At 50.6% G+C, this 12,583-nt stretch overlaps 1 protein-coding gene across 1 annotated transcript in view; it reads left to right on the top strand.

Annotated features, from left to right (window-relative positions):
• The window catches only part of LOC146772192 (solute carrier family 71 member 1-like), a 54,959-nt gene extending 42,593 nt beyond the window's left edge, over positions 1–12,366 (top strand). Inside the window, exons 7-12 of the mRNA XM_085636969.1 lie at positions 1,642–1,813; positions 5,416–5,487; positions 6,316–6,428; positions 8,879–8,976; positions 9,542–9,708; positions 10,717–12,366. Of these exons, the coding sequence (XP_085493095.1) occupies positions 1,642–1,813; positions 5,416–5,487; positions 6,316–6,428; positions 8,879–8,976; positions 9,542–9,708; positions 10,717–10,929 (835 nt within the window). The 3' untranslated portion in view covers positions 10,930–12,366. The remainder of the gene's footprint in view (positions 1–1,641; positions 1,814–5,415; positions 5,488–6,315; positions 6,429–8,878; positions 8,977–9,541; positions 9,709–10,716) is intronic.
• The last annotated feature ends 217 nt before the right edge of the window (positions 12,367–12,583 follow it).

Below are 12,583 nucleotides of genomic sequence, written 5' to 3'. Positions count from 1 at the left end.
TGTTAATAGGCACCAATTGCTGAAAAAATGAACAATTTGATCTAAAAAAATAAAACTAAACAGGTGTGCCATTATTCACTGTCCACAAAGGTTGGAGTTTATTCTGACCCCAAGAAGAGATTCACTTCTTCATCGTCTTACTGAAAAAAAGGAAAATTAGTTTCAGGTTCTGAGCTCCCTGTGGGCAGGCGGCTGAAGGCTATGTTAGGCTGGTTGCTTAGCTACCTGTGGGCAGGTGGCTGAATCCTACAGCAGTAGAATGCTGAGCTACCAGCAGGTAGGAGGCCCTGATGAGTAGGCCTCCAAGCTCTCAGAATGTAAACAACATTGACCCTTTCATTGCTCTGTGCCAGGCAGATGCTGGGGGCGGCTCTTAAAACAGATGATTGCGCTTTCATCTCTGCACATTCCTTTGTCCCTGTGCTATGCTCTAAGAGCAGTGATGCAAAAAACAGATAATGGAAGGAATGCTGAACAATGCAAACAGTCACCCCCAGTTAACAGTTCTGGGTTTAATCCCTCGTTTTTTTATTCACTACGCCACCCCAGTTTGGACCCAGCCATATGCAAATTAGTCTTGACCCTGTGCCTCATGGGAACAGTCCAGCCCGAACTGCCAAGCCATATCTTCCCTGGACCGGAAACAAACATCCTGGAACCGGTTGCGGGCTAACACCCCTCATCAGCCAGGCTAGCTTGAATCCAATGGCACAGTGAGCACGGAAACCACGTCTGGGCTTACCCTTCCCGCTTAGGGCGACAAAAGTAAAAAGAACATATGATGGACAGAAAGCTGAACAATGGAAACATTCACCCCTAGTCACAGAACTGGGTTTAATCCAGAATTTCTTTCCTCACCACGCCACCCCAGTTTGGACCCAGCCATATAAAAATTAGTCTTGGCCCTGCTCCTCATGGGAATTGTCCAACCCAAACAGCTAGAGCAGCTCTTCATTGGACAAAAAAACAAGCATCTTGGGACTGGTTTTGGGGTATTCCCACTCATCAGCCAGACTAGCTTGAATCCAACAGCATAGCGAGCGAGAGACCTACGTCTGGGCATAAACGTGCTACTCTGGGTGACAATTGCAAAAAGAACAAATTATGGGCGGAATGCTGAACAAATCAAACATTCACCTCCAGTCACAGATCTGGGTTTAATCCATCGTTTTTTGCTCACCATACCACACCAGGGTACACCCAAGCTCAGTGACTGGCACCTGCACACACAGTTGATCCAATAATGGTGTCGCATCCTGGACAACACTCTGGCTGCAGCTTTATCTACCTAGGCCAGACAGAGATGGAAATATCAAGCCCTGAGCGTCTGCTTGTAGATCGATGGTGCAGGTCTGCTGCAGCGAAGCACCTAACGCAGAGGTTGGCTTCAGAATAACAGAGAAATATTGATCCATTGACAGGATCTTATCAAGCAAATGGATTCAGTGATCCCTGGCCTCTGCTCCTGCGTGCTGTTGCTTCTTAGCATTGGCAAGACAAGACAAGCTGGAGAAGTGTGGGGCCTGGCTTGGAAATCTGGACCCCACACTGTCCTGCTCTGCCTCATAAAAGGTCTGAGAGGGACAGATGGGGTTTTTTTTAATTATTATTATTTATTTATTTATTTATTTAAATTAAAAGCTGTAATTGTGTTTGGTTAGTGCCTTATTTCCGGTGTTTCTTATTTGTTTGTTTTCAGTCTCTGCGGAAAGTCGGACAGGACTCCACAGTCCTTCTCATCTGCATCACAGTGTTTCTTTCCTACCTTCCGGAAGCCGGGCAGTATTCAAGCTTCTTCCTCTACCTGAGACAGGTGAAGATCTCTGTATTTTTGACCTATGCCTTTCTGTAACAGATCTGTTTGTTTAATTTGTGGGATAACATCTGTAGATCATTGTGCCATTGAATGCTAGCTCTCGTGTCAGGAAGCGTCCGTGTGCTGCGAGGCGGAAGACCTGGCATTTCCTTACACAGTGGCTTCCTCCAGCCAGAGTTCCCTTCTTCATTGTGAGCTCTTTTGTGAGATCCCACTCTACAACTTTGAAGGTGAGGACAGACCTCAGTTAGATCGAAGGGATGTCTCCACATGAATGCTTGGTCTGCGTTTGGCTCCCTTGGTACAGATGCCCGTGGGGTAGAAGATGTGGGCTGCAGGGAAACTCGGAGAAAAGAGGTGGGCTTCCAGGGAGCAGGAAAACGGAGTAATGGGTAGGTTTTAGGGGGATTAGAGAAACTGAGAGATGGGTGGGCTCTCAAGGATCAGACAAACTGAGGGATGGGTGGGCTCCAGGGATCAGAGACCCTGTGAGATGGGTTGGCTCCTGGGATCAGAGAAACTAAGATGGGTGGGCTCCCAGGTTCACAGAAACTGAGAGATGGATGGGCCCCCTGGATCAGAGACACTGGAAGGTGGGTCAGCTCCAGTGATCAGAGACACTGAAAGATGGGTGGGCTCCTGGGATCAGAGACACTGAGAGATGGATGGGCTCAAGGAATCAGAGACACTGAGAGATGGGTGGGCTCCTGGGATTAGAGAAGCTAAGTAGGGTGGGCTCCCAGGGATCACATAAACTGAGAGATGGGTGGGCTCCCTGGATCAGGAGACACTGAGAGATGGGTGGGCTCCCAGGGATCAGAGGCACTGAGTGATGGGTGGGCTCCCAGGGATCAGAGAAACTGAGAGATGGGTGAGCTCCCAGGGATCAGAGACACTGAGAGATGGGTGGGCTTCCGGAGATCAGAGACACCGAGAGATGGGTGGGCTCCCAGAGATCAGAGACACTGGGAGATGGGTGGGCTCTCTGGATCAGAGACCCTGAGAGATGGGTGGGCTCTCGGGGATCAGAGACCCTGAGAGATGGGTGAGCTCCCAGGGATCAGAGACACTGAGAGATGGGTGGGCTCCTAGGGATCAGAGACACTGAGAGAGGGTGGGCTCCCTGGATCAGAGACACTGAGAGATGGATGGGCTCCTGGGATTAGAGAAGCTAAGAAGGGTGGGATCCCAGGGATCACAGAAACTGAGAGATGGGCGGGCTCCCTGGCTCAGGAGACACTGAGAGATGGGTGGGCTCCCAGGGATCAGAGGCACTGAGAGATGGATGGGCTCCCGCGATCAGAGACACAGAGAGATTAGTCAGCTCCCTGGATCAGAGACACTGAAAGATGGGTGGGCTCCCGGAGATCAGAGAAACTGAGAGATGGGTGAGCTCCCAGGGATCAGAGACACTGAGAGATCGGTGGGCTCCTAGGGAACAGAGAGGGTGGGCTTCCGGAGATCAGAGACACTGGGAGATGGGTGGGCTCTCTGGATCAGAGACACTGAGAGATGGGTGGGCTCCCAGGGATCAGGGAAACTGAGAGATGGGTGGGCTCCTAGGGATCGGAGGCACTAAGATGGGTGGGCTCCCTGGATCAGAGACCCCGAGAGATGGGTGGGCTCCAGGGATCAGAGACACTAAGAGATAGGCGGGCTTCTGGGATCAGAGAAACTAAGATGGGTGTGCCCCCAGAGCGCAGCGACACAGGGATGGGTGGGCACCCAAGGAGGAGGAACACAGAGATGAGTGGACTCCCAGGGAACAGAGACGGTGAGAGATGGGTTGACTCCCAGAGAGCAGGGAGACCTAGATGGGTTAACTCCCAGGGAGCGGGGACGGTGAGATGGATGGCCTACCAGTAAGCAGTGAAACAAAGATGGGTGGGCTTACTGGCAGAAAGGACACTGAGATGGGTGGGCTCCCAAAGAGAAGGGACACAGGGATGGGTGGACTCCCATAGAGGAGGGACACAGAGATGGGTGGACTCCCAGAGAGCAGGGACACAGAGATGGGTGGACTCTCAGAGAGCAGGGACGCAGAGATGGGTGGACTCCAAGAGAGCAGGGACGCAGAGATGGGTGGGCTCAAAGGGAGCAAGGACACTGAGAGATGGGTGGACTCCCAGAGAGCAGGGACGCAGAGATTGGTGGACTCCCAGAGACTAGGATTTTGAGAGATGGGTGGGCTCACAGAGATCAGAGTCACAGAGATGGGTGGATTCCCAGAGAGCAGGGACACACAGATGGGTGGATTCCCAAAGAACAGGGACACTGATGGCTGGGTGCCCAGGGAGAAGGGATACTGAGATGGGTGATCTTGCAGAGAGCAGAGGCATAGAGATAGATGGGCTCCCAGGCAGAAGGGACACTGAGATCGGTGGAGTCTTAGGGAGAAGGGACACTGAGATGGGTAGGCTTCCAGAGAGCTATGACACAGAGATCAGTAGACTTCCAGGGAACAGAGACGGTGAGAGATAGGTGTGCATCCAGGGAGCAAGAGCACAGAAATGGGTGGTCTCTCAGGGAGGAACTCCCAGAGTGCAGTGACACAGAGATGGGTGGACTCCCAGGGAGCAGAGACACCGAGATGGGTGGACTCCCAGGGAGCAGGGAATCAGAGATGGGTGGACTCCCAGGGAGCAGGGAATCAGAGATGGGTGGACTCCCAGGGAGCAGGGACGCAGACATGGGTGGACTCCCAGGGAGCAGGGACGCAGACATGGGTGGACTCCCAGGGAGCAGGGACGCAGAGATTGGGTGGACTCCCAGGGAGCAGGGAATCAGAGATGGGTGGACTCTTGGGGAGCAGGGAATCAGAGATGGGTGGACTCTTGGGGAGCAGGGACGCAGAGATGGGTGGCCTTCCAGAGAGCAGGTAATCAGAGATGGGTGGCCTTCCAGAGAGCAGGTAATCAGAGATGGGTGGACTTCCAGAGAGCAGGTAATCAGAGATGAGTGGACTCCCAGAGAGCAGGGACACTGAAATGGGTGGACTCCCAGGGAGCAGGGATCCAGAGATGGGTGGACTCCCAGAGAGCAGGGATGCAGAATGGGTGGACTCCCAGGGAGCAGGGACGCAGAGCTGGGTGGACTCCCAGAGAGCAGGGACGCAGAGATGGGTGGACTCGCAGGGATGCAGAGATGGGTGGACTCCCAGAGAGCAAGGACGCAGAGATGGTTGGGCTCCCAGGCAGAAGGGATACCGAGATAGGTAGACTCTCAGGAAGCAGGGACACTGATATTGGAAGGGGGGGGGGGGTTCCAGTGAGCAGGGACCCAGAGATGGGTGGGCTCTCGGAGGGTATGTAGATTGGTTTTTAAACCTCCTGGTTCAGTGATTTCACTCCCCCATCCTTGAAAGGGGTTCTCATCTCTGGCTTTCTCTGATGTGTGAATGGAGAAGAGCTGATAAGAGTGGTATTAGGTTTTTTTGCAGGTATGGAGTGTGCTGCTGGTACGCGGATCCAATCCAGCTTTTGACACTTCACCCCAAGTCCCATATTATCTGAGGTACTGACCATGGGCTTCATTCTGAACTGCTTGTCTCGGGACATGAGCTTTGCCTACAAAGACTTCTCCTTGTGTTTCCGCTGCAGGTACTGGGATTTTCCTTGGAGACGGTGGCGATCTTCATCGGCGTGGTGGGGATCCTCTCCATACTTGCACAGGTACGGTTGTGCTTCATTCCTTAATCTTTTGGGGAACAGTGCTCATTTTTCATTCTCTTGTAGTCACCCCCTCTCAGTGCTCCTGTTACAGATTTGTTCACTCTCCCTGCTTCCATTGTCCCCCACATCTTTGTCTTCTGGACTACTTGGCAGCCTCTGTGTTGTTTCCAATAATAATCAACAAGGAAACAGAGAATGTAAACTAAAAAGATGGAGTTCCCATCTGTGTTTTATTGTGATTACCTTTGTTCCATTAGCGCTATTTATGAACCACCCATCTCCAAGCACTGTCGCTGCAAATATCGACATATTGTTTCCTTCCTGTAGCTGCAGCGCTACAAGAACAGTGTGATGTGGCTAAAGCATGTGCTGTTCAGTGATTTCCAGCACACACTTCTCACACGTTAGCCTTGTTCATGAAGGTGAAGAGAGAACCATACAGTGAGGACCCAGCAGTCATCCGCAAGCTTTATCGTCCTATTTCACATGCTTCAGCTGACTGCTGGGCATTAGAGAGACAACTGTGTGTGGGAATGACCCCATCCTCCAGCTGGTAGATCATGGGTGTCCAGTCGCTGGTGGGGTTGAATCCCCACCCTTCAAACTCTGCTAGCGTCTTCCTTTGGATAACATCCACTTGATTCTCAGTGGACTCTTTCTTCACTCTGCTCCCTGCTGGTTATTTTCTTTTGTCCCCTCTTTTCATCCCTTTGACACTGGTTCCTCGTTTGTTCTCTCTTTGACGCCCCCACTACTTCTCATCCTTCTCTCGCGTGTAACGTTTCCTGCAACCATTCTTCTTCTGTAATGCCCCTGTTCTCTTTCCAGACCGTGGTGCTTGGACTTCTGATGCGCTCCATAGGAAACAAGAACACCATCCTGCTGGGCCTGGGCTTCCAGATCCTGCAGCTGGCCTGGTACGGCTTCGGCTCCCAGCCTTGGTAAGTGTGCTGTCCAGCTGGCCTCTCCCATCCCCTTCTTGTGCATCTTCTCTTCTGTATGTCCTCTTGAAAGCCACGTGGCGAGCTCTGGGGCACTTACAAGAGTTCGGAACTAATACACTGCCGGAATGTTGGTTTTTCTTCTTGTATCGCGTTTAACCCCAGGTATGCAGGTACTGAGGAGAGGGTTTTAATGACTGTATGAAAGCAGCTGCAGTGATTTATGGGGTATTGTTACTGAAGGCCTCTGGTTTCCATTGTGGCCACAGTGTGCCTGTCTTGGCACCGACCTCGGTTTTGTTGAGTGAACAACGAGAATGTATCAGACGTGCGAGCGTGGTGAAAAATCAGTGGCAAATGTCAAGCAAGATTTGCTCTTATGATACTCAAGAATTAGTAGAATGAGCTTCTCTGTACTCATCATTTAGAGAATGATTATGGGAAAGGCCTTGTCTGTGTAAAAAGATGTCTTGTTGCGTTTCACTTCTAATACTACAGATTATCTCTGCTCAGATTGCGATTGCCTGTTCTGGATTCTCTATTGGCGAAGACTGCATTTGTTACTAGAGCCAGTGAGACTTGCATGTGGAGAACATTGTGATGGACACTGTGGATCCTTCACGAATGACCCACTATGCACTTGTGTTGTCTTCACCTGTGTAAGGAGCCGAGCTGAAGGGCTATGGGGAGGACAGGCTCAGTCTTTCTGTGTATCCAAGCTTACTGCCATCCAGAGAGGCAGGCCCATTAAGGCAATCCGCTTTACCCATGTGGCATCCTTCTCTCCTTTGGTAACGACGCTCGAGCTGCGATGCTGTATTATAGCGGATGTAGCTGAGCTATCATTTACAACAGCTGTAGATTCCCAACAAGCACAGACTTTCAAGGGCTAAGCTGATTTTAGGTCGCAAGAAATAAACATGGAAATTGAGGTGTGAGAATTACCAGTATTGAATCATTGGTTCAAGATTTGTTAATCTTCAAAAACTTATTGGATACAAATTAAGCTACTAGCTAGACAAGCGTTCTTTTAATTAAAAATGGGGTAGCCGGATGAAAACCCCAACAGAATCCCCTCAGTCATTGCTGCGCCGCCGTTGAAAGCAGTGGGTGCGCCCAGAGAGGTGTTTGAATCGATCAATGCTGAGAATCAACTTCATTGAATACAAGAAGCGGCCGAACACGGAGTCTGGTTTGAAGTTAAAGAAATGCTCTGGGGTTCTTGGTGGGAGAGTCAGATGTGGCTCTGTTGGCTTCCAAGCGTGTGTAGGCCGGGCACAGGCATGTTGCGTTCACGCCCAGCCCTCCAGTCCCCGTAGAGGACTAGAGCTTTAGAGTCCTTGAATGGGTGGTGCCTGGTGCCGGTGCGTGGGTTTAGGGTCAGTGCATCAAACCAGCTGTCAATCAGTGACTGAGTCCTGTTTCACTTGGTGCATACCTCCATTTGTAGAACGATGTTCAAAGTGTTTTTAAGTTCTTGGCAGTTTTGGGGGCCCTCTCACAACACTGGGTACTCTGCTGTCTCCAAACCATCAAGAGGGCGACAGAATACGACAGACGGGACCTCACTTGCACTGAGCCATTCCAGTTCAAAGACCCACGGGCTTATTGCATGTGAAGGGCACTTGTATTGCACAACCCTGAAAGCCAGTTCATGGGACACCTTTTACCTCACTTCTCCAAGGTGATTCAGGCGCAATGCCTAGGTAGGTATGTTCCGATAGTAGCTTTTAACCTGTGGCTTAGGATTGTGCCCGTCAGTCGGCCATATATTCCCACAAACTCAGACATTTCTGTATAGTAAAATCATGAATTGTATGCCTTGGAAGAGCGCCTCGGCAGGATATCTCCAGCTTCCTTTTCACAGCCAAGGTACTGCATGGGGGAACTTTCTCAGGGTCTGTCTGTCGCTGGGTTAATTCCTGTTGGCTCCCATGTCCCCCACTCCACCTTCAGTGAAGTACTGCTCCTTCCCTGTTGATTCCCACTGGCTCCTGTGTCACGCACTCCACCTCCAGTGAAGCACCGCCCCTCACTTGTTTGTTTCCTGTAGACTCCCATATCTCCCATTCCACCCCCAGTAGGGCGCTGCCACTCACTTGTTTGTTTCCTGTTGGCTCCCATGTCTCCCACTCAGCTGCACCTCCAGTGAAGCACCGCCTCTCAATTCTTTGTTTCCTGTTGGCTCCCATGTCTCCCATTCCACCCCCAGTAGGGCGCTGCCACTCACTTGTTTGTTTCCTGTTGGCTCCCATGCCTCCCATTCAGCTGCACCTCCAGTGAAGCACCGCCTCTCAATTCTTTGTTTCCTGTTGGCTCCCATGTCTCCCATTCCACCCCCAGTAGGGCGCTGCCACTCACTTGTTTGTTTCCTGTTGGCTCCCATGCCTCCCATTCAGCTGCACCTCCAGTGAAGCACTGCTTATCCCACTGCATTTCTTGTTTCCTAGGATGATGTGGGCAGCTGGAGCTGTCGCAGCGATGTCGAGCATCACCTTCCCAGCCATCAGTGCCATTGTGTCGAGGAATGCTTTGCCGGACCAGCAAGGTGGGTACCTGCTGCCAGGCCAATACTCAGTGTGTGCAGAGTAGTCATGTATGGCTGCCTCCTTTCATGGAGGGATGGGTTCAGTGTGATGTGAACCTCTGCACAAGAGGGGCACACATTGGATGCCTCTTTTGAGCACTAGTAACGAGACAGCCTTTTTTCTGGGGTCTTTTGTCAGAAGTGGAGAAGGTTCTCCTTGGAAGAGGGGTGCGGATATCTGAATTGGCTAGCAGTGCAATTATTCCCAGACAGAGGGATATCATTGGTGGAGAATACTCGTCACTCGTAGAACGATCCAGTGAGGACTTTTTCATACTAGAGCACTTACCTATACCAAAGGATAAGAACCGGTGGAAACATTAAGGTGTTCCCAGACGTGATACTCTAAAAATAGGCTGCCCGATTAAAGCTGACCCTGTTTTAAAGCGCGCCACATAGGAGGGCAGATGAGCGAGGTAGAAGAACACAGATGCTTGAGTGCAGCGATGGCTTAAGAGCAGCTCGTGTCCATTCTGTCTGTTTTTCCTGAAGGAGCTCCTCATCCCGCCTCTCTTTACATTTGCAGGTGTGGTGCAAGGCATGATTACAGGGATCCGTGGCCTCTGTAACGGGCTAGGCCCAGCACTGTACGGCTTCGTATTTTACCTCTTCCACGTTGAGCTCAATGAGCTGGAAGCTGTGGAAACCCAGGATAAATCTGCAAAACCCAACATGGCGAACCCATCTGACGAGGTACATATTGCAGCTCTGCCAAGCTCAAGCAAAATATCATTTTTCCATGGTTCACATTTGGCGTTCAGTTAATCTCTCCTCTCCAGCCCTCCCCTGCCTCTTTCTCCTGACACCTTGTCCTCCATTGTTGTGCTATTATTCTCTGTGCTGCAATCATCATTTGATTCCCCTTACCCGTCCCTGTCTACCTGCCTTCCCTTTGACCACTAGCTGTCCTCTTTCATCTTCCATTGTTCAGAGGAAAGGCTGATGTAAGTGAGACAGTCAGTGGTAACTCTGTCTCCCATCATCAGTACCTCTCTATTATGTATCGTTCATATTTAGAAGTTCTTTCTGTTTGCCCCTTTTCTCCTCACATTTTCGGTTCACCACCCACGCTAGTCTCAAGACCAAAGTCCTCTTCTAGGCCCCTTCCTTCTATGTGGTCAGAGCAGCATCACTCATTCCCGAGACCTCATTTAATCCTTGTTTCTCCTCATTGTATTCCTCTGTGGGTCTGGTCACCTTCTTTCCATGAGTGCCTTGCGCACGGACTACCTTCAGATCTTTCTATTTCACACCTCTCTATTTTCTCTCCTTTCATTCCCAGTACAAGCCCCCCCTAAAAGCACTCCTTTGTTGCATTTTGTTTCTCAAAGATCATCTTCCCACCAATTCTACACCTCATTCTCTCCGGTCTTGTGGTCCATTTCTCCCCTGCCTCAGAACTTCTTATTCCACTACCCCCTAACAGGTGCTGGGCTGGTTCCGTTCTTCCGGAACAAAACATTTGAACTCCTGAGTGTGGCCTGTCAGTCTCCAGCACCTCCCTTCTCCACCCTCTTATAGCCCCAGCACCATTCCTCTCTCCTCTTGGGTGTGGCCACTGCAGGACTTGCCTTGGCTATTGATTCCATTTCATGTAGCTGTGTTCTTCCAGAGAGCCCTATCTCTTGCACCCCCAGTCTGTTCTTCCCTGTTCAACTCCATTTAACACTCTTTAACCTCTGTTCCATTTCCTCTTCACAGAGTAGTATCATTCCGGGACCCCCGTTTGTCTTCGGTGCCTGCTCTGTTCTACTCTCGCTCCTCGTCGCCCTCTTCATTCCGGAGCACCCCAACATGGCAATGCGATCAGGAGCCCACAAGAAGCACAGCAACGGGTCCCAGAGCCATGCCCATAGTGCCCAGGCAGATGGCTCTGACGGCAAGAAGCCCCTCTTGGAAGACAGCAGCGTATGATGAAAGCTTAGAAGCCGCTTGGGTTGACCATCACTGTCCGCAAAGCCTCTGCTTCCTGGAGTTTGGCGAGTGTGTGGAAGGGACACATTTGACTGCCCACTCAAGGTTTCCTGTGGAGTACACTGACAGCGTTCCTTTCTCAGCCAAAAGGAAAACTGTAATGGGGCCAAATGCTGAAGTGGTGCCAGTGATGTGACGTGCCAGAAGATGCAGTTCTCTTCTTAGATGGCGCAAGGGGGCCTTCAGGAGAACTTTATCTTCCTGTGAGGACACTGATCTGCCAAGTATTATGTCGCCAGCAAGACCATCTCTCTATATTTACAATATGCAATGTTAATTTATAACCTTCCTTGCCCGCAAAATAGCTTTCCCTGTTGACTGCCCACCGGAGGCACTGAAGCCAACCATTCTACGTCTTTGCTAACTGTGAAGCGCTGTGTGTGAAATTGTGGGGCCAGGTTGCAGCACACCGTGCTGGGTTCTTTCAGGGATTGCGTGCAGTGCAGAGACTAATGCTGGCCGATGGACGAGAGAAGCAGGTGTGCTTGGGTGACTATACATCGAGGGCCTAGATGTGTATGCGTGCTTCAAGGTTCTAAGTCGCAGCGTGGGCAAACCTCATGTAAGCCGTTTGCGTTCAGTTCCACGTAGACATATGAGTTCTGGCTCTGTCGTAGGTATGGGCAGGTTTGTATTGCACTGATTTTAGCTGCAGGAGCTGGTTTTTTGGATTTCCTTTCACCTATACCCTCTGTCTCATTTGTGGTAGATCAAGCAGTCCTCCTATGGATCTGTTAAATACCCAGAAGTCTACCCACTTTTTGATGCAGACGGTTGACTGCTGGCTGTGAGTGCATTGCAAGCAGACCTTCTATGTGCCTTCATTGGAAGCGTCTCCTGAGCGATGTTGTACATCGGTCTCAGTTGTCCTCTCCTGTGGAGTGAGTGTTCTGTCCTGACGGTTCCTGAGAGCCAGTGGCAGGCAGGCCCGGGTGAATGGTGGTCCTTGTTTCTGCACACAGTGTGTGCCTCTGCGTGCATGTGTGCGTTAGTTTTCTGATCTCTCCAAGTGTGAGCAAGAGAAGAGTATTGTGGAGCAGGAAGAGCTGTGTTGAAAGAATCCTCTCTCTCCTGCATTCTTGTAATAGGCTCAGTTCCCCTATGAACGACTGTGGCATCTGAACATATCATGCACCTCCAGTCCTTCATGCAGGAACACTTGCTATCTCCTTCCACCTGGGAGGGTGCTGCTGACTTAAGCCCCCTGTTCTGTGGAATCCAGCACCTTCCCTGCCAGGCATCGGCCTGTGGTGCAGTGTGGAGGGAGCGAAAGCTGCCTGCGATGCTGAAAACATCTCTGTACTATTGTATTGAGTCTTACTCTGAAAGACTATAGAGTCTTGAGAACAGTACAGAGCATTAAACTCTTTTCTCATATGGTGTGCTTTTCATTTCAGAGAGACTCCGAATGTTTTATTCCAGGCTGTGTGATAATGTGCAGTATATAGGACGCTCTAGCGATGAGACCAAGCTCCTTGCTATGGGGGCCTTTCCTCTTTTCCAAGCGGGATCTTTTTTATTTTTTATTTGTTATTTTAATCTTTGGCCGACCAGCATCAAATCATTACAGACATAACATATTATACAGATGATT

This window comes from Triturus cristatus, chromosome 12, assembly GCF_964204655.1.
Source record: "Triturus cristatus chromosome 12, aTriCri1.1, whole genome shotgun sequence".
Classification (NCBI taxonomy): Eukaryota; Metazoa; Chordata; class Amphibia; order Caudata; family Salamandridae; genus Triturus; species Triturus cristatus.
The sequence above is the reverse complement of the archived record's forward strand: the minus strand, read 5'-3'. Positions and strand labels throughout refer to the sequence as shown.